The 20,697-nt window shown below is 42.0% G+C and overlaps 2 protein-coding genes across 5 annotated transcripts in view; one reads left to right on the top strand and one right to left on the bottom strand.

Moving 5' to 3' along the window:
- LOC306780496 (synaptotagmin-2-like) overlaps positions 1-3,078 on the top strand; it is a 51,914-nt gene extending 48,836 nt beyond the window's left edge. The window contains exon 11 of the mRNA XM_079272894.1: positions 120-3,078. Within this exon, the coding sequence (XP_079129020.1) occupies positions 120-335 (216 nt within the window). The 3' untranslated portion in view covers positions 336-3,078. The remainder of the gene's footprint in view (positions 1-119) is intronic.
- Positions 3,079-6,102: 3,024 nt separating this feature from the next.
- On the bottom strand, positions 6,103-19,993 carry ppp1r12b (protein phosphatase 1, regulatory subunit 12B). 4 transcript variants are annotated; one of them, XM_079273457.1, is made up of 8 exons: positions 19,402-19,993; positions 14,812-14,828; positions 14,562-14,691; positions 12,517-12,621; positions 12,288-12,338; positions 12,073-12,123; positions 9,309-9,578; positions 6,103-8,252 (listed from the first exon to the last, which is right to left on the bottom strand). In XM_079273457.1, the coding sequence occupies exons 1-7, from the start codon at positions 19,501-19,503 to the stop codon at positions 9,444-9,446; spliced, it is 591 nt and encodes a 196-aa protein (XP_079129583.1). In that variant the 5' UTR covers positions 19,504-19,993; the 3' UTR covers positions 6,103-8,252; positions 9,309-9,443. The 4 variants fall into 4 exon arrangements, with proteins under 4 accessions (XP_079129583.1, XP_079129584.1, XP_079129586.1 ...); XM_079273460.1 differs by lacking the exon at positions 9,309-9,578 and adding an exon at positions 11,210-11,280 and having other exon boundaries at positions 8,172-8,252; XM_079273458.1 differs by lacking the exon at positions 9,309-9,578.
- Positions 19,994-20,697: the final 704 nt, after the last annotated feature.

Raw genomic sequence — 20,697 nt, forward strand, 5'->3', positions numbered from 1 at the left:
TGGGCACGATGCGCCATCAACTGAAATACTTGAAGTATTTGAGCAAAATTCTTTCCAGCCCTCATGTCCGTGTAATCGCCGTGGCGTTCTGAACCTTGTTGTGATGCTTTCCCTCCCAGAAAATCCTAGCTGTGATCACAGTGCTGGATTATGACAAGATTGGCAAGAACGATGCCATTGGGAAGATCTTGGTGGGAAGCAAGAGCACGGGGGCCGGGCTGAAACACTGGTCCGACATGCTGGCCAACCCCCGTCGCCCCATCGCCCAGTGGCATCCGCTGCAGCCAGAGGAGGAGGTGGATGCCGCCCTCGCAGCGCTGAATGCCAAGAAGTAAACTCCCCCCACCCACCCCTGAACACATCGTCCCCACTTCCACCTTACCCACCCATGCATTTCCCATCATGTCCCCAGGTCCCACATATCAGTGTATATTCCAGAAGAACACCCCAACTGTACATCTGCTCCCTCCGACCCCCCCCCCCCCCCCCCAACCCCCCTCCTCCTCTCTCCTTACAAAAGATCCATCGATATCACTGAACATGATGGGAAACATAGTTTAAAAAAAAGCATCATGTTATATGAAATCATGTCATTGAAAAAAGAAGACAAGTTACAGGATGGACAGATACTCCGTTGATTTCCTTTAGATCTATTTTTGTATTGGGGTTGTGGTTCCATTAATAAGAATACAGAGTAGACTACAAAGACCAGTAAGAGTGCTATATGGGAATCTGGTGATAGAGGGGATAAAACATACATTCTCTCACATTGTACTTCTCACCCCTTCCCTTTAGTGACACGGTTTGCTTAGACTAGTGCTTAATAATAAAATGCTTTATACTGCCATATGATAGAGAAATAACACAAGCAGGTCCATTCCGTAGGTGTATTGTGCACCATGTTCTACACCTGCCAGTTGTCATACTAGATGATTCTGTTAGTTTGAAGTACATTCCTAGAGTTGGGTAGCAAGTAGGGATAGGCACATGTCCAGTTACCCACAAACACACTGCCTTTTTGATTAGTTAACCTTCCGCCCATCGTCTCAGGAAAACTGAGAGGAAACTGAAACTCCATGCCTTTTTTTCTAAACGGGTTGTTATTATTCAAATACTCCACATGATGAGAACGAAACGTTGGATTCAAAAGTTTGAGCGCTTGTTTTTCTTTTTTTTTTTCGGTCACATAAGGCTCGCGACTGGTGTTAGTTGATCCATGGAATGGTACGTTAGGGAACAGGGAGTGGTGGGTTTTTGGTAAAAAAAAAAGAAAAGGGGGGCGGGTATTTGCGTGTTTTTTTGATATTGGCAAAAAGGCGACGTGTCTGTCATTTGAACAAGAAAAAGCAAGGAAATATCAGAGCGGTTACAACAGAGACTGATTCCAACCAATGACATGATATTTACAAGGTGTCGATTACTGCCTGCAGTCTACCACCTCCCCTCCCAACGCCTCTGATCCTGTATCTCACTTGTGCTACTGCCATTAGTCATGGACTTGATACAAGGGTTTTACTCCAAAGGAATCCCTATAACCGTCTTACAGTCATAAAGGAGACAAGCCTTCAAAGTAACAAAATAAGCAATTTTCAACTACCAGGGACGCCTTCCAGTAAGCGGTGTTGTTCTCTTCATTTCTTTACTTTTTCTATCTCTCTCTCTCTCTCCTTTTATTTATCCAGCTGTATTTTATTTCACTTCAAATACTTTTACTCCTCGTGCACTTTAAATCCAAATGTTTAAGTACCCTCAGATACCAGGGCTTTAATTGTTTATGTTATTTATAACTGCTGGTTTTAAGAAAGAGAAGGGGAAAAAGCAGGGGGGTGCATTATCGCCGTTTTTTTGTTGCTGTTGCTTTGTTTTGGCTCAGCTTTTTGTGTATTTTGTGTTTTGATTGTTTGAATATTACGATTCTCACTTGATTGCAAGGATATGGACTGGAAGAAGGCACTGATCCGTGTGTACTTTATACACAGCTTACCAAACTGTTGAATTTAATTGCACTACTGGGTATTATTCTGTTCTGTGGTAATTTGACACTGTTCTTCGATCCGTGTAGAGTTTTTTCATTACTTATACAATGTTGTGAGATTGAATTGTTCTGTGGCACACGTGGCATGCCAGAAAGCGCTCCTCATACAAATGGACTCCTCTGAAAAGTAAAGGGACACATTGCGATCGAATGCTCCTGGTCTCCTTCACACAATGTAATTGGCTCAGTGTATTTGTGAATCTGTTGAAGAGGAATCATGCACTTTTACTTCTGACAAAATCCAAACTGTTGTTTGACACAAACTCATTAACGCTGAATAAATTGCTCTTTGAAATCCTGATTTGAGTTGGGTGCTTGGGCCCAGGTACACCTGCTTGCCGGTTTAGTTATTAAGTTAAATCAGTGCTGTCCGTGAGCTCCAACAGCAAAATCTACTCATTGACTGTCTGCAAGAAAATGCAAAGTCAATTTAAATCAAATGTAGACTGAATGCTGGCTCTTGTATCTTTCTCTGTTGGAAATTGTGAATTTTTATTTTTTTATAACCAACATAGACCATGTTCAGATTTTTCAGTTTTTCTTCTCACATATAATCTTTTTTTCCTCTGTTGATGAAGCGGCACTAAAGAAAAGGCAACGTGGAAGCAATCAAGCAACCCATTGGTGTGTAGTTTTTGCCTATATACTACATAGTTCATACACGTTGATACTGCATGTTTATACAAAATACTGTACATAGAAGCATGTTTTAGAGACGAAGCAAAAATATCTTGTGTACGTAAATGGGTGTCATTTGTCATTTTAACAACACAAACGAAGGGGGAAAAAAAGACGCACTGTATATTTTCTAAATGAAACAAATGTGTATTTATTTTCCATCAGGGTCATTGGAGAGAATGTCATTCAAATATTACAAATATTAGAGTACTATTACTAATAAGAACCTTTCCACGCCTAAAAATCTTCAGCAAGTGTGTCGTCCAGTACTGTGTGTGAGTTCATGTAGGATGCTTGCTATATACTTCCTTGTGATCAACATTTTTATTTGATTTATTTATCTGCCATGTTGTTTCAGCACTTATCTGAAGGCCAATGTTTGACTTATTTCAGAATTGTATTGCTATTGCAGTAATATGTTTTACATTTTTTATCTTTGGGATGGGGGGGGGGGGGGGGGGGGGTTCCAAGTCTATAATACGACTTTTTCTCTAACACATTTAGCACGGTGTTGCTCTGGAACAATTTGTGAGAGGAAGATTGAATATTTCTGCGATCTGTAGGTGGATCGTAGGAGTCGTTATGTGTGCCAGTAGTGAAGTCTGTTGGATCATATCATTGTATGAAATGAATTTCCAGAGGCCAAAAGATGAAATATCCCTTTCCAGTGGACACAAATGACTTGGAATCCCTTCTTCTCTCTTTCTTTACTTGGACGTTTTTATTTTTCACTTCTACAGTATTTAAATGACCTGAAACCCTTCACGGCTGTGTCTCTTTTACTGTGTTTATTATACAATACGTCTACGTGTATACAAGACAAATGAATAAGATAAAACTAAAGCCATAAAACTCAAGCACTAACGCTGAGTAGCTAGTTTATTTATGAAGAAAAAAAAAAATCTTGACGTGTCTTCATTTTCCTCGGCCAGTGTTTCTCTTTTACATTCAGTTCAGAGGTCTCTGTTCATCAAGAGGGCAAAATCCACTTTTCTGTATACGTGAGCTTTGAGAACACTTGTGACTTTAATAGAGCGAGTGTGTCTTTTTCTACTTTCCAAGCTGTTCACGTCCTTGTTTCATAGAGGTAGCTGAATTTACAGTATTGTGATTAGTAACGTATATGCCTTGTTTTGATCGTATAAATAATATATATACAATCACAATAGGTTCTCAATAATACTGTTAAAGTTAAAGTATATGTATATATATATATATAGAGAGAGAGAGAGATAGAGAGAGAGTGTGTTCTTTTCTTGGGTGCAATTTATGAACCAAACTGGGTCCCGAGTCAAGTGTCTCTTCTTATGGTTTAACGGCACGCTGTAGGCCTACTCGTGACCACATGGTGACCACATGTACAATCAACAACACACCGCTGGTGATCACGCTGACGCTTTTTTGTTGGTTTGTTTCGCATATTGCTCAAGCAACAAAACAAAGTAGATAGAGATCCAACAATCGCAAAGCAAAAAAGAGAGAAACTTAAAACTGTGGCACCCAAGTTTTAGGCCTAAATCCCTCCCATAGAACTATGCATAGATTTATGATTTTCACAAAGAAGTAGTAGTTCCAAGTTTTGTGAAATTAGCTTATTTGCGAATAGGCCTTTTTTCCCAAAATGTTGAACTACCCCTCAGTCATTGAATTTTTTCTGAAGTAAACGTCCACCTGCCATCTACCAATCCTGGCAACAATCTTCAATGTGATGTGCAACGCTGTACATTGTCTAAAAGCAATATTATAGTTATTCACTGTCCCATATTTGTTACTGATTGTGACCAAAAGATGCACTGACAACAATTCAAATACAAGATTTCAGTGTGTTTTACAAAATACTGCCAGCACCTCACCTCACAGTTGCCTGCGTTCGTCGACGCCGTGAGAGTCTCCAAAGCCAAAATATCAGTTCACACGGAGGCCAGCGGAACACATCGGATGATGAGGCAAATGTGACTACAGGTCAATTTATAGCACATTTAAAGAGATTTGTTCCCTTTTTACTGCTCGGGTCACTGCAGTCACATGACATCCAAGTTCTATGGGGGACAGAGACTGGGAGCTGTGTGTGTGTGTTTGTGGGATAAGTAGACGAAGTGTAGACCCTTTAACAGACGTGGTGCAAATAACACAGCACTGGAAAAAAAATAAAGACCAGATACAGTACAGGTCTGCATGCATGGGACACATCACTCATTCTTAAATGTCCATCTTTGTGTGTATGACCGTAATACTCAAACAATCTTAGTTCTATTTGAAACATGGGGGTTGTTCCGAGCTGTGTTGATGGACAATACCTTATGCACAACTGCAGCTGAGACTGTGAGCTGTTTCAGCTGTGCAGACGCAGTTCTAGAGCACCGTTCGCAGAACTAGCTTTTTTTTGTTTTGTTTTGTCTCTTTAACAAACGCTGGGATTTAAAAAGGGAAAACATCCAAAGTTCAGTCGATCATTCGCCACCCTGTCGGAAAATGTGTTGAGGCGCCTCTCAGCGGGTAAAGACACCACTTTGAAACATGTTGTCTTGTCTCCTCTATTACTCGCTGTATTTCTTCTTTGTATTCTTGTGCATATGTGTAATCACTCCTTCTGTCTTTATTTGTTTTTTTCGTGATGTATACTTCTAATGTAGAATGTAGAACTGTGTTTGAATCGATGCCAGAATCACGGTTGCTTTTTTGTTTGCGTCTTTGTCCTGTTTATGTGTAACCAGCTACGTCCCACCAGTATCATTATGCTGAATGGGAAGCAGGCTCGTCGATTTCTCCACTGAATCTGCTTTTGATGAGCGTAAAGAATGCCGGCCTTCATGTTTACATGGATATACCGTATACTGCCAAACATGCAGGACCGTACCAAACTCTCCCCTTGAGCGCTTAGTCCTCCTCCTCTCATCCCTGATGCAACTGTATTCTCAAGACTCTTTTTCTTCTTTTTTTTCTCCCCGCTTTCTCTTCTTCATCTTTTCAAGAGTCGGAGGACAGTCAGGACGTGTCCTCTAGCTGTGTTTCTTCGTGTCTAGTGTCGTGGTGCGCGTGTTCATGTCAGTACTTGTGCCTACTGTGGATCGCATGCTTTAGCCCTTGACTGGACACAAACGTTGCTCACAAACTCCTCCTGACCCTTATGTGGACAAACGTTGGGGATCCTTATAAAGTTATCAAGGGAACCAAATAACTTATTACAAATTTATCATATGTGTTACCAGTTCTGTAAAAAAACAAATAGGAAATAAAGGCCTTTTAATTACCATGATTTGTTTGTGTTCAATACGCAAAGTGTTCCCTAATGAGCTCTGTGCCTCCGATGATATGCTAATGATGATAATACATTAACGTCACACTGAGAAACATCTCCGTTCCTTTACAGTTTATTAAGCAAAGTGAGTAAACAGATGTGCGTGTGTTATGTAATCATCAACACATTACAAACATTTTCAATACAAGATGCTGCATAGTTCAATATATCTACAGCATGTGTGGAAATTGTTGTGCCTCATTTGTAGTTTTGAGTAAATTACTGGACGTGATCAAAGATAACACTGATGTTAGCACATGTGGCCGCGGTCGGACTCCGAAACCATCACACTGTTATTCAAGGAATACATCAAACACTGGGGACTTCTATGGGACGACGTCAACTCGTCGATTAAAGTGAAGAGAAGACCGATACCAAAATCGTTTATGTCTCCGGCACACTATTCATCACTGCTAGCAACTCAGCTGAAGGAATCTTAATACAATCTGAGTCTGGCAGAAATATGATAAAAACCACAATGCTTTGAACCAGGGATGACGTAACCTCTTTATGAATAAAGTGAAGGTGATTGCACTCAGGGCAGCAGCCTCTTTCATGCTTTTATTTGTACTTCTCATTAAGTAGACTGACTCGTTAACATTTTACATTTTGTTTTTGCAACACAATGCAGTAGCACCTTTAATTATGGCCTCAATGGTCAGATGACCAGAACAAAAAAAGATGGAATGTATTGGTTCGCATTAGATGCAGCCAGGTATTTTACCTCCAGTAATAAGCTGGCAACTGCCTTTGGGCAATAATTAATTCAATTTAACTTAATCTATCGTGGCAATATCAAAGTTTGAATCTATGTAATTCTAAGGACGTTTATTCCTCAGAACCTTCTATTGTGCTCAATATTTATTCATTATTAATCAAACAATATTGTGCAGGCTAAAATGTCAGGAGTGGTTTAGAGCGCCTCTCCCAGGGGAAGATTTGGGCATTTGCATTTTTTCCTCACCTAACAGAAAGAAGGCCAAGGAGACGCCCAAAGACAATTGGTGTATTCCCCATACACAAAGCCAGTAAACAAAGTTTAAAGATTAGAACGAAGAAATGCATAAATAAATAAATATATCTCTATTACAGAAGAAAGGACACTTTCTTTCACACACACTCAACCACCATTCTGCTGTTTTGAAGCAAAAGGACAAAAAAAGAAAGAAGAATGGCTGAAAACACACAAAGAACCGATGAACAGAATTTGGCAAACGTGAAATTATCATGGAAACTAAAACCAGTCAAGAAAGACATAACAAATACAGTGGGCAACATAAAATTACATTTTTTACTGAAATGTCTTGAAAAATACATCAACCCAGTTGGAAATGGTTTGCTAAAGGGAAGCTTACAGAAGCCGGAGTTACGAAATCTTAATTTCAGAGGCGTTGTGTGGTGAGCAGGTGCAGCTGGGCGACAGACCTGAGCAAGTTGTCAATCAAGGCAAAAAACACACCAAAGTATGCATCTTATTAAGCCCGAACATCTTTGTCATAGCGTAAACATTTTTGAAAATTTCCTTCATATAACATCTGAGATAAAAATGTTGTACAAAACACATTTTTAGTCTGGTGCAAATATCCATCAGAAGATCGTACCACTCAGATGCCCTGCTGGATTCATACTAATATGTCGTTTTTTGCTTCTGGAACCGGAGCACCTGTTTGGTTTGGCCTCATATTACCTTTGTGCACATATATTCTGATTGAAATTACAACAATCATATCTCCCCTTGGCTTCTCTCCTCTTTCACAATTAAGACAACACTAAAATGCTTCTTTGCAGTGGGCGATGTAACAACAAACGTGTGGTTATAATATCAGAAATAGTACCTTCATGCAAACCGGTGGTTTTGTTTGAACTGTGCCTTGACAGGTTATTCAAACAGCACAACTGGTCCCTATTTGGTGAATGTGAAAATAACTAATCACGCAGGAACAACTGCCGTAACTCCATCATCACACGTGGTGAAATTTGACTGAAACTCTTAAACACTTCTCTTTGGACCTTCACAAGTCCCAACAGGAATTTATTTCTGCAAAGCAGCCATCGTTCGTAGCTCAGAGAGACAGCTTGGGACACCGTGGATGATTAAACTGCCATCAGGGTCGGGGCGTCCACAGACACAGAACAGGAGCTTCAGACATCTTTTCATTTGGACAGTTTGCTGATGACTCGAATGAGAGCACCGTTCTCATCCTTTAGCCTCTGGTTGTCTGACTTGAGCTCTGTTAAGACCTGGGGCCGCAGAAGTAAAGAAAGTATTTTAGAACATGACATCATAATACACACACATTATATATATATATATATATATGTTCAATGGTTTGTGGACACTGTGACGTTTGTCAGATGGTACAATATCTTCAATCACCACAAACCAACAACAAGTGGACTTTCAGTAAAGTTTGAGGCCAAACAATGAGGACATGCTTCATGGTACTTAGTCATGCAAGTGGTGAGTGACTTTGACGATATGCTCCGCATGTGAAAAGTGAAAGAGACCAAAGTCAAAGAGAGCGAAACTGAGAGAGGGTCAATTTCCTAAATCTAGGTCATGTCTCTCATGAGGAGCATGACTAAAAATATCCACCCTCTTTGCCAAAGTATTTCCCCTCCACTAGAGACAAACAATAACCCTCTGCTCTCTAGCTGTGACATATTACCGAAAACTGGTGAATGAGCAAAGCCCCGTGGCAACATGTTCATGCCCTGTTGCAAATCACATGTTTAGAGCCCCTTTTATCTTCTAATTTCGCTGTTTTTGTCACACCGAATGGTAACCGAAATGACTGTACATAAATTGACCATCTTCACGGTAATGCCCTGCTCTCATATTTTTGGGAAACGCGAACCGAAAAACGCACCCAGTGTCTCAGCCAGTGGCTCAGGACTCATTTTGAATGCTAACGAGCTCCCACGTTTCATTTCCTTTGGAAGATTAGAATGGCTATTTCCTCGGCAAACAACTTTGCATTGATTACACAGCACATTACACAGCATCCACATCGTTTTGACAGTTGCGAGATCAATAGCCACTATAAATGTGTTTATTCTTTATCGTTCAGACTGTTGCTGTAGACGTTTTATTTAGATAATAACCAAAGAAAAAAAAAAAACTCTGTGAAGCCCCATGCAACTTGGATGTAACTAAAAACGACACTTCAAAGGAGGCTTATGTGAAATGGGTTTTTTTTGGGATGGGAGGGGTCAGCAGGGTTGGCCTCTGATGGCCATGAAGGAGATTGGGTTAAAAGAGTGCAGAGGGGGGCATTTGGAGGGTGCAAGACCTGCCTGAGAGGAACACAGCAGAGGACGAGGCACCAGAAGAGGAGAGGGGAGTGTAGAAGTTATGTGTCTGAGAAGTGAAGCGGAAGAGGGGGGGGGGGGGGGGAGAAGGAATACAGATGATGTCAGAGGATCAGAGGATCAGAGGTCCTCTGTCTCCGGCATGGAGGCTGTCTCAGAGAGGCGGGCGAGGACTCGCAGCATGGCTCTGTTCTCAGCCAGGAGACACTCGTTCACCCCACGCAAGGTCTGGACCTGAGCCAGAGCGGGGAAAGCCTGCACAGAGGAGGAGAGAGATACAGAGAGGGGCAGACAGAGAACGCATGCAGGGAGGCAGGCCGTGTGCAAAGAGGAAGACTCGTACAGAGACAGTGTACATATTCACTCACCCACACAGATAGAGAGGGAAAGAACAACAGATCGGATGGACTCATCAGCAAAACTTATATAAACGAATATTTACACAACAGAGGGGATTTTGAGAAGAAATGGCAAAAGCTGCAACAAGCAAAGGAAGCCAGTTCTCTTTGGGTTTGAGCTCATCAAACCTGGGCTGTATGTGGAGAATTGTTGAAGCGTTATATGCGTAGCTTTGTGGAGGATAGGGACTAAAAAATCCATAAAAGAAATTAAGATAATTTAAATTCTACTGTTTCAAACATAGCACACGAGCCTCGCCAGTTTTAAGTCAAAGCAAAAGAAATGATTCATTTCCCCTTCTTCTCTTCTTGGCCTGACTCTTTGAGGTGAACCTCAATGTGGTTCGACAGAAACATCTGTGGCTTGACGCGATTCCTGAGGGCAAACCACGTAACACACACAGACACACACCTACACACACACACACACACACACACACAGGGCAATTGTAGGGTTTCAGCCTACCCAAACATAAGTGCGTCGACGTGAATAAGGCCAAAGTTGAGGTTTAAAGAGGACATCCAGCTGCTTCTTACAACACTAAAACACACTTATGAAAGAAATGTGAAGCCAGCCTGTGTTAGGAACGCAACAGTTCATGCATATAATGTTCTCTTGGCATCGGAACAAGAAGGTGCAGTTTTCTGGAGAGGTGCCCTTGGCGAGAAAGAAGAGAAGGACAGAGTGAAGCGAGAATGCACAACGTTTGAATGAATTTATGACTCTCTTAAAATTAAGCTCTTTGATATTAAATTAGATTTGACCAAACTCTCCAGTCCTGCAGATAAATCAGCACAGTTAATATTCATCAAATTTCAGAGGAATAATTCAGCGTTCTGCATGAAATGTGAGATCCTGGAAGGTAATCACTAGTGGAGAGACTATTTCAAAAGGGAAAACAAGGACACACAGTGCTATTGATGAGCAGCACCTGAAACAGGCCCAGTGTACTACAGACCAGCAGGATCTGAGCTGAGGAGGGAGTCCTAATCCAACCTGCGCCTCCCTACTGGAGATCAAGCCATGCCTACGTGCACCATCTATAGGGAAGGAGTGTGATGGCGTTTGCAATGTTGAGGCTTCTGTCACCTGCAGAGTGTCACAACCGCAGTCATTGTAATACCGAAACAGCAGCAGCAGTTGTAATGTGTTTAAATTGCAGCAGCTGTTACTGGAAGACAACGCTGTCATTCCTGCATCTTGAGGTCTTAATTGTTGCTGCTAGTATCTCTCCTTTCCGGTAGGTGGCACGGGTTGGCACTCGTCTGGCCAATCTAAACAAGTGACTTTGTGAGTGAGTGACAAACTAGCTCCCCTGGCGTGCTTTGCATCTCAAGAAAAAGTAAAACAGTCGTGTGCCTGTGTACATTGCGTGACGTAGCCGTGCGTCCACACGTGTGAACATGCCCGCGTTTCTGACGAAGCAGAATGGAGTGAGGTGACAGGCAGGTGTCAATCACTTCTTCCGCGTCATAGCGACCACTCACCATCCCCCCTCCCCTGAGACACCCTGCTCTCAGGGCTGGTACCCACAGCGGAACCGCAGCGGGGCGTCCTGCTGAAGGGAACCACGACAACGAGGGGGTCAAACATTTGCTGCTGACGTACCACACTGCTCCTATGCGTCCTATTGATAACGTCCCTGTCTCTGCCTGCGTATTATATACGTTCTCAGACCTGAGCCGTGATTTTTATCTGTTGGGAAAGATAGCACTGCCATTACAATCAAATTCTCATTGTGTCATTTGTGGTAGCTCGCACGAACTACACTCTCACACACACACACGCGGCGCAGGCCCACGTCTACTCAAGTCTGAACTCTCTCTGCTGCTCTACCCTGTCTTGCTTTGTGAAGCAGAATACACCCAGCGCAGTGCAGGAATGTCTCACAAAAGCAGGTCTTTTGCTCTTGGACGGGGTTTGGTATTCAGCTAGAACTAGGTCACAATGTTCACCCCAACAGTGGGATAAGTGGAGCAGGAGAGACGCAGCACAGGCTCCTCCTCAGCCTGGCAGGAAGTGGCCCAGCAGAACACTGTGGGTAATGAGCCCGAAGCATTCATCTTCCCTCTCCTTGACTTCCAACCCACCTGGCAAACAACAACCCTGGGGTGAGAATGTGTTGGCTATATATGTGTTTTGCTCCATGAAAACATTTGAGGCGTGTTTGATTTAGCATGGGCAACAGGGGGTTGGCTGGAGGTGTGTACCTTCAAGTACTGTTAGTGTTATTGCAATGTTAGGGATAAAAAAGCCATCTGAGATAAATGACGCACGACTTGTATAAGAGAGAAAATATGCTATTCAAACCCAGGGTGAGTATGCATGATTTATTTTTGAATGCACTGACCTTCAACTCATCCTCCATGTTTGACACTCTTTTCTCAAGAGCTTGTTTTTCCTGTAAATGAAAAAGAAACAACTGAAATGAATATACCTCCTTGGGGGGGGGGGAAAGAGTGTAACAGTAAAAATAGAGGGGAAAAGAGCAAGAAAGGAGATGGACATTCCATCTTGATCATCAAATAAAATACCAAAATTCCCAAATGTTGCCAAGACACTTACCCTTTTCTCAGTTTCAAGTACTGTTGATCTCTCTGATAGTCTGTCGTGCCTCTAGAAGTTAGAACGGTGCTGTTATTGTAAGTATTGGGAGAATAATATTCATTTTGAAACATGATTGCATGAAGTAATCAGCCACGCCCTTCCTTCTGCACACCCAGGGGAAAAGGTTGATGGTGAGACCGTGAGAACAGAACTGAATTGACAGTTTTCTTCTTTGGGTTTTCTGTACCTGAGTGACTTTGTCCAGCTGGGAGCGGATCTTGACCAGTTCGTGTTTGCTGTCGTGCAACCTGGACTTGAGCTTCTCATTCTCATGCAGAGCTTCTGCATACATCTGAAAGTGAACATGGTGAATCTTAAGGAACAGCTTTATTCCAGAGATTCTGGTCTTTTAATGGTCACATTATTACTATTACATACTAAGTTGACTTATTTTATAACACATTAAACAGTCTAACACAACAGAAGGTTAGAAAACAAAAAGTTATGATGGAAATGTATGAAACCACAAAGTGTTCAGAATAAAACCATAAGTATATGTAGGCCTATTTAAAAAAAAAAAGTATATATGTGTATATACACATATACATACGATGCTCAAAAAATTGTGAGCATGTTGTGTAGTTTCATCATTCTTGTTTCCATAATAATAATAATTTATTGGAAATCATTTTTATATTTCATTTTAGGCCTATAATTAGTCGGTTAGTCAGTAGCTGGAGAAAAAACGAAGAAAGTTTTCTTTCATTTTATTTTTTTGCCCAAGTCAGTCGTAAAACACTGTTTTGATTTCTACCACGGCCAGCCCAAGGAGAGATTTATACTTCAAACCCAACCATCTAAACAGTGACAGCCACTCCACAGTATATGTAGCCAGCTAGCCAGCTAACTAGGCTGCATCAAAATGAAGACCCATTGTTAGCTAGCTCATGTTGGCTACAGCGTCCAAAGAGAAACAACGTCTTCATGTTCCTCACAGAGTTGTGTGTCTTTTCTCTGAGGAACTTTTTCAGAATCCAAACCCTGAATTAACCTCCGAGCTTCGGCCGTTAGCCAGCTAGCCACAGCTGAATGTGTTTGATTTACAGCTTACTAAAAGTATTCCTTAATTACACAGCTATTTATTTAATATTAAAAATGTTCCGTGCCAAATAAATAAAGTAATGATGAAATCAAACTGATATATAAATCTATCTTGAATATTATCCAAAACCTGCTTTCAGTTATTTGTATAACCATCCATTTATACAAGCAGACCAATGTCTGAATCCGATGTAGCCTTCTCGTGTGCCAGGCAGTGACAACGTGCCTGTGTATGTGTTTTTCTTTCTTTCTCTCTCCCTCCCCTGTTTTCTCTCCAGGTGCTAACAGGATGATTGGTTTCCACCTGTGCAGGCCGGTAATGCTGCTGATTGGTTTCCACTGACTTCGAGCCGGCCAATAAAACAACAATAAAAGGAGAAAGCCCCTGAGGAGATCATGTTCTTTTTTTTGTTCTCTTGTTTTTTGAAAACTTGTATTGAAGGTTTGTGGTGGGACACAAACACACGTAGTTCACTTTAGTCCAGGGACCCTGGGATTATCGGACAATGCCGCCCCTGTGTTTGTTTTGGTGAAGCTATTTTTAGGTACGCAAGTTAAGCCTTTTTGTTTGTGTTTTGTCCTCCGAGGTAGGAGTTCTTTATATTTAGTCATTTAACCTGCAGACACGATCTCTCTTGGTCAGCCTCTCCCTCATCCTTTTGACAGAACTGGGCCTTAAAACCAGGCCTAGTTCTGTTCGATTTATTTCTGTATATTTGGCACGACGACTGTGTCCCGTCCTTCCCCACATATTGAGAACCTTAACGTTGCAAGTATGAGACTCTTTTGAATTCTTTGGTTGTCATGTTACAGTCTCCGCTTTTTCCTCTAGACTTAAAAAAAGGGCCATGACAGCCGATAACAACATATTACTAGTCGGCATCATTTATGACTGGAAATATCAAAATCGGCTGTCAATACAATACATTTTAAATAACACTTTCCACAAGTCAAAGCATAAAATCTGTAAATATAAAAAAAAATAGCTGAAGTGAATTTCTATTCAAATATTCAATAGATAACATATTTTTTTTATTATCTTAAAGACCTCTTAAATCTCCATCTGCTTGTCCTCATTGGAATGTTATTAAAATAGATAAACCTGCCTGTTGATCCAACGGCTTTCTGCACCACATGACTCATTCTGGAGGGATTGTGCTTGTTCAGACTGAGGTAAAAGTAACTTACTACCTTCTTATAGTCTTTGGTGGTGGAGTCTTGGTCCTGTCTGCTCAGCGCAGCCAGCCTCGTCTCCCTCCGAGTGTAAGAGCTGGTGCGGCCCAATGGTTTGTCTGTCGCACTCTCCCCACTGGAGTCGTATCTAAAAGTAACACATTCAGTACACGCTGCCACTTTATTCAGGGCACTTATTGTTTGATTTTTCTCAGGAAGTGCAGTTCTGTATTGCAGGAGATTAAAAAGAGAAAAGATGAATCCTCACCTTGACAATCTGTCATGCTGCAAAACAAACGACAAACTATGTTAGTTTGATCACTCAATACTTCAGCATGGGAACAAAACAGTGTAAAAACAATGTTCAGCTGTGATTAGATCCAGATTTGTTTGTTTGATAAGATCAACCAGAGGCTTGGCGGTGAAATATTTTCCATTTTGAGACAACGGAGGAAAAACAAAACTTCCAAGACCTCAAGTCCCGGGGGGGGGGGGGGGGGGGGAGAAATGCATGCAATCAGTGATAAATAATTCAGCCAAACACTGCACTCACAGGGTTCACGTGGGTCAACCCTCCCCGGTGAGCCCGGGTTAATCTTTCAGAACAGGGGGCTGCCACGCAAATGCCTGCAGCACAAAGATGACATCAGACGTGAAGTATCTCCTGTGTGACGGGTCGACGTCTGACCTCAGACAGCAGACTGACAGCATGCGGTCCTGGCAGTGGTTTGCCACGACCAGCCCAGTGTACACGGCTGCCGACTTGTGCTTATTCTGCCTGTTGTGATAACACACTGAATTTGTTTCCACTTCACCAAGGAGTCTGGGTAGTGTACTCCACGAAGAGCAGTTGCATGTGTGTTTTTCTCAAACTTGATTTCACTCTGGTCTATTTTCAGAAATCCTATTACCTCAAAGATATGCCTATAATTTATTAGCTGGTAGGATCAGTTTATGTCTGCTGCCTCCCTGTGCTAATATACATGTCATACAATTCATACACTGTGTGCAAAGGGTCTCCACGATCAAAATCTGTGTCTATCCAGACTTTCACCCAGACCTGTTTCTGCTCTGACCCAAACTGAACAAATAGATAACTCACTGCCATCAGCTGATAAACGTGGCACATGAGAGGATGATGACCGGAGGTGTTTACGATCAGTCGGAGACTGGAAAAGAGTCATTGAGGGAGAGAGAAGAGGTCACAATATGATGCCAGACTTCTCGATAATGTCTTTTGAATGGAGTCTTGTAAACTTTACTCCTAAACTTAAAGATTTGGAGTCGCTGTCTCGCCAGGAAAAGAGGGTTTTAAACACCTTTTTAGAAATAAACGGCAATAAACGTCTTGTGTGGTGCTGGTGGTCCAAGCTGCTTGAGACCGCATTAAAGTATTCGGCTTTATAGGAGGACAAGTTGTGTCAAAGAGGGACAGAGCGAACAGATATTCCTCTGCTCGCATTTGCAGACTTTGGGGGGGGGGGGGGGTGTATTTCATGCAGCGTCAAAGGAGCTGTTCCGCGGCAAGTGTTTACATAACTGAGCCAGCGCTGCCTGTCCTTATGTGGTCATGTGCTTAAGCAGAGAGCTACCCAGGAAAAAACAGACCTCCGTGACCTGAGATGAAAAAAGGGCCAAGGATGGAGCCATGAAGAGCTCCCACTCACTCCAAGCTCTTGGTGCAACGCTGAGGATTATTCCTCGATCATATTTGGTGCTTATTCATTCATCAACTGATTGCCCCCCACCCCTGATTTCATGAATAAATCACCGTGATGTCTGCTTCACAAAAACTCTTTCAAGATGATGAGTTCTATTTCACACTACAGGATGAGCAAATTGGGGAAATTCGATTTTTTTTATTTCTTTTTTTAAACCTAATTCCAGTGACATCCAAAGCGACCCCAGTGGCTTCTCAGCAAAAGAGGGAATCCTTGCACTAATGCATGCTTTTACATGTATGTCTGCATCATGGTGCTTTTTGTTCAAATTTAACCAAAAAGACAGAAAATGAGTTCTCGCTGAAATTCTTCTTCTGATAGCAGTTGCAATGTGCTTCCCTTGTTAGGAGAGACAGAGGGAGGCAGAAGTGGCACATGTAGCTCTGCAGCAAAGTTCGTGAGGCAGAGCAGATATAACAGAGACAATCAAATGGGGGGGGGGGGGGGGAGAAAAACAACAGGGTGTCAGACTGATGGAAACACGCATGCTTGAACCACGGGCGCTCTGTAAACACATCTGCCTCCAGTTTTATGGTTTCCCAGGACCAACATCATACACACCAGGGGGGTGTCGGAGGCAGGCTTCCTGCACGAGCTCACTGCTACATTATAAAAAGCGATAATGTTAACAGCAGTCTGCAAGAGCCAATGAAATCATCATTAGGAGAGTCTTCACTCTCCCTCTCACCTCCTCCCCTCGCTCTGTCACAGCATCACTCCTACAGAGCTGACTGGATTTTGCATTAGGAAAATCTGAGTTTACACACAAACTTTCTCTCTTCACCCCCTCCGCTGGAACTGAGGCTGCACACACAACCATAAAATACCTTTCTTCAACATTCACTCACCGTTGCCCAGTTCAGCCACTCCTGCTATTAACTCTTTACAGAGCATCTGAGCTCGTCTGTGAGCAACTTCCTGGTTTTCTTTTTCAAGAGCACTGACTCAAAATGAATCCCATCCAGTGCTGGAAGAAGTACTCGGATGCTTTACTTCAGTAAAAGTACTAATACCACAATGCAAAAATACTTAGTTACAAGTAAACATCCTGTACAGTATTTAGAAGCCAAAATAAAAGAGAGAAATATCTGTTATTGACTTATATGGAACATTGTTAGCTTGTTAATGCATCAATGCGTGTGGAGTATTTTACTGTCGACAGTTAGTTTAGTCTAGTTTGTTCTTTAATCTTGGCTTTTTTTAGGGAAGTTTGAGGGTTGGAAATAATTCCGTCATAATCTGTCCTGCCTCTATGTTTTCTTTGTTTCTTGTGATATATTTATATCCTGTTTTATTTTGTCATCACCTCTCCTTTCATTCCAGTTAACTTCACTTCCTGCAGTTGCATGTTTTTTCCCGCCAGTTTTGGATGCCTGCCCTGTACCCTGATTAGTTCCACCTGTCCCGCGTTAGCCCTGCACTCACCAGACCTCCTGCTCACCTGTTCTCACTTCCCCAGCCAGCCATTCACTACATATACCTGTTCATCTTCACATAGAGTTTTGTTCATCTGTAATCTGCCTTGTTTATTTTTCTTTTGCGTTGTTAGCCTGGCTCTTCGTCTGCTTCCATCAACCACAACAATGTGTGTTTTTCTTAGAAAGTGTCAAGCAAAAGGTGGGGAACCAAGCGTTTGTTCTTCATGTGTTACATTTCATAAACAAAATGTGTGTGACTATAGCTGTTAAATGTAGAGGAAAAAAGTACAATATTTCACCCTGAAATGTAGTGGAGTGAAAGTCTCAAGTAGCATTAAATGGAAACAAATAAAGTACAGATGTGGTGTATTTTTGCACAGTACTTGAGTAAATGTACTTTGTTACTTTCCATCACTTAAGATCTGCCAAATGTGTGTGTCATCCAATAAAATGTGTTCCTGTTTATACTACTTCCTTTTTCTCACAGCTGTATCGCACACTGTAGTTGACAGACGAGGACCGGCTTCTCATCAAAACATTGTGACCAGTGCTAAGAATACTGCATCAACCTGATTCCACCCGCCCTCTCAATTGCATTTTCTCCCCCATGAAAAGTCAAACCATTTCAGATTCGGCCGACGTCATGGAAAATAAATGCCTGAGTTTCTCCGTGGATATGTTTTGAAAATAAAGAAAGCAGAATGGCGCAAGCAACTGTGCTGTAATGAGTGTCTGTAGTGTTGCACAACATCGGATGAGCAAATGTGGAGGTCTCTAAAGAGATGGAATAACGCTGCTTCACATGTCTGCATTTATTTCTGCCCCTTTAAATGTGGCTGTCACAGAGATGAGTCTGCTGCACTGCCAGTCAAACAACGCCCATAAGCCACTTATACAGAAAAACAAAACAGGAAGTTACAGAAGAAACGTTCCGGTCCAAAAGTCTTTTCCGAGAAAATGTAATCAAATAGCCTGAGCTGACGAGTGGTTCACAAGTTATTTCAACACTGTAATGAACTCATTTGGTGAATCAGTGGCGGATCGTTCATGCAGATGCACATAATCATGTAGAAATTAGGGAGTAACTCTTATCCTGTTAATAAAATGTTGACATATTTGCTTGTTTGACTGAACACGCTCACAACTGCACATGTCCGGATACATATTTAACAAGGGCTGCAACAATTATTTAAATCAGTTATTTTGCCAAAAAAATGTCTAAAGAAAGAAATTCTAATTTGATTTCTTTCATTTTTTTGTTGCATCTGACAAACTGTAAAAGAGAGAAACTGTTCCTCACATTTGAGAGGCTGAAATCACAGAATATGTATTATTTCTGCTGGGAAAATGAAAAAAGAAATTACATTATTGAAAATTGCTGAACCATTTTTGGAGACTGACTCACCGATTATATATCAACTCTACTTAAGACAGAGCTTGTGCTGTCAAAAGATTTATTCTGAATCCATGGAAAATAATATCTGGTTTATGAGTCATTCACACCCAGAGGAAATAAGCTGCTATGTTCATCAGAAACTGAAGAAGCTTAAACATACAAAGTCACAAATATCAATACTTTTAACAGCTTCATGAAGATAAATTGCACTTAGAGATATAGATATATGTAATTAGAAGCATCTATCCTGCTGCATTGGTGAAACCATAAAGTTTGAAATCCAAAAATGTGCATTTCTCTTTAAGAAAAGTTTCTGGTCTTACTCTGTAGTTTATGTCTGTCGGGGACGGAGAGGACGGCGGTGACTCTGTCACTGACTTCCTGGTGCGAGTCAGGTCCTTGGTGCGCGGGTAGTAGGATGACATCTCTCCCCTCTTCTCTGGACTGCAGGTCAACGTCTACTGTAACATTCACCGAGGACCACCAGCAGGTAACAGCTGCGCAGATTCCCTCAAGCAACGGTGACGCAGATGCCCATGACTGCGCTGCCGGGGAATCCTCAACAACAACGTGTGTGTGTGTGTGTGTGTGTGTGTGTGTGTGTGTGTGTGTGTGTGTGTGTGTGTGTGTGTGTGTGTGTGTGTGTGTCTGTCAGTTCAGCTTCACACTCCCATGAGCTGGAGAGATCTGTAGCTAAGTTTGTAAGAGATTCCAAATGTGTGGTCACGCCTTCTTCAAAGCCCAGACAATGAAGCGATAATCAGATGAAAATACAAAGAACAACACACTGTCCTCTGATAAGAAAAGCCGAGAAATAACTCTTATTATTCGAAGCAAACTAATTGTTCAACACTGACGTCTTTGATGAAATGTGGAAAGAAAGAAAAAAAAGTCCAAAATGAAGCAACCAGGAGAGAAAAGTTTGCTCCCTTTGCTGCCTCTTCCTATGTTTCCCAAAGTTATACACGCACTCCCTCTCTCCTTTTCCTCTCGCTGCTTGGTCGCCCTCCCAGTCCCTCCACCCCCCTCACCCATCCACCCCCTCACGCTTCTCCCTGCTCTCTTCAGTGCTGGCAATCTGCCAGAGGCTCTGCTGTGGCTGGACTTGGCACTGAGGGCTAAAATTGTCCACTGACGTGGAAGAGGATAAGGGGGAGGTGGAGCACAAAGCCAGAGTTGGAGAAGGGGGGGGTGCAGCAGTTTGTGTCCTGGAAGGTCAACACGGCATTACCTGAGGAGCCATCATCAACCGTGAATTGTCAAGTAACTGTGTTGGCCCCACAGTGTGATGGAGAGGAGAGATGCTGTCAGTAGGAGTGCTACACAGTTTCCTCTCACCAAAAGGTGTTGAATTTATTTCTCATTTAAGCCCTGTAATATTTACGAGGCATTGGTTAAATGTTCATGCTGTGGCCTTTTATGAGGTCTTTCTACGAAGTCACCATCTTAATCACGGAATAGTTTTTGGATTATTTGCTTTGCTGCCAAGAGTTGGATAAGGAAATCAATACCTCTCATGTCTGAACAATAACTGCTGTTTGAAGCTGTAGCTACTTAGCTTAGCGTAAAAACTGGAAACAGGGAAACGGCCAGTCAGTTGCAAAGATTTTCTGTTTTTG

This window comes from Melanostigma gelatinosum, assembly GCF_949748355.1.
Source record: "Melanostigma gelatinosum genome assembly, chromosome: 8".
NCBI classification, from domain to species: Eukaryota; Metazoa; Chordata; class Actinopteri; order Perciformes; family Zoarcidae; genus Melanostigma; species Melanostigma gelatinosum.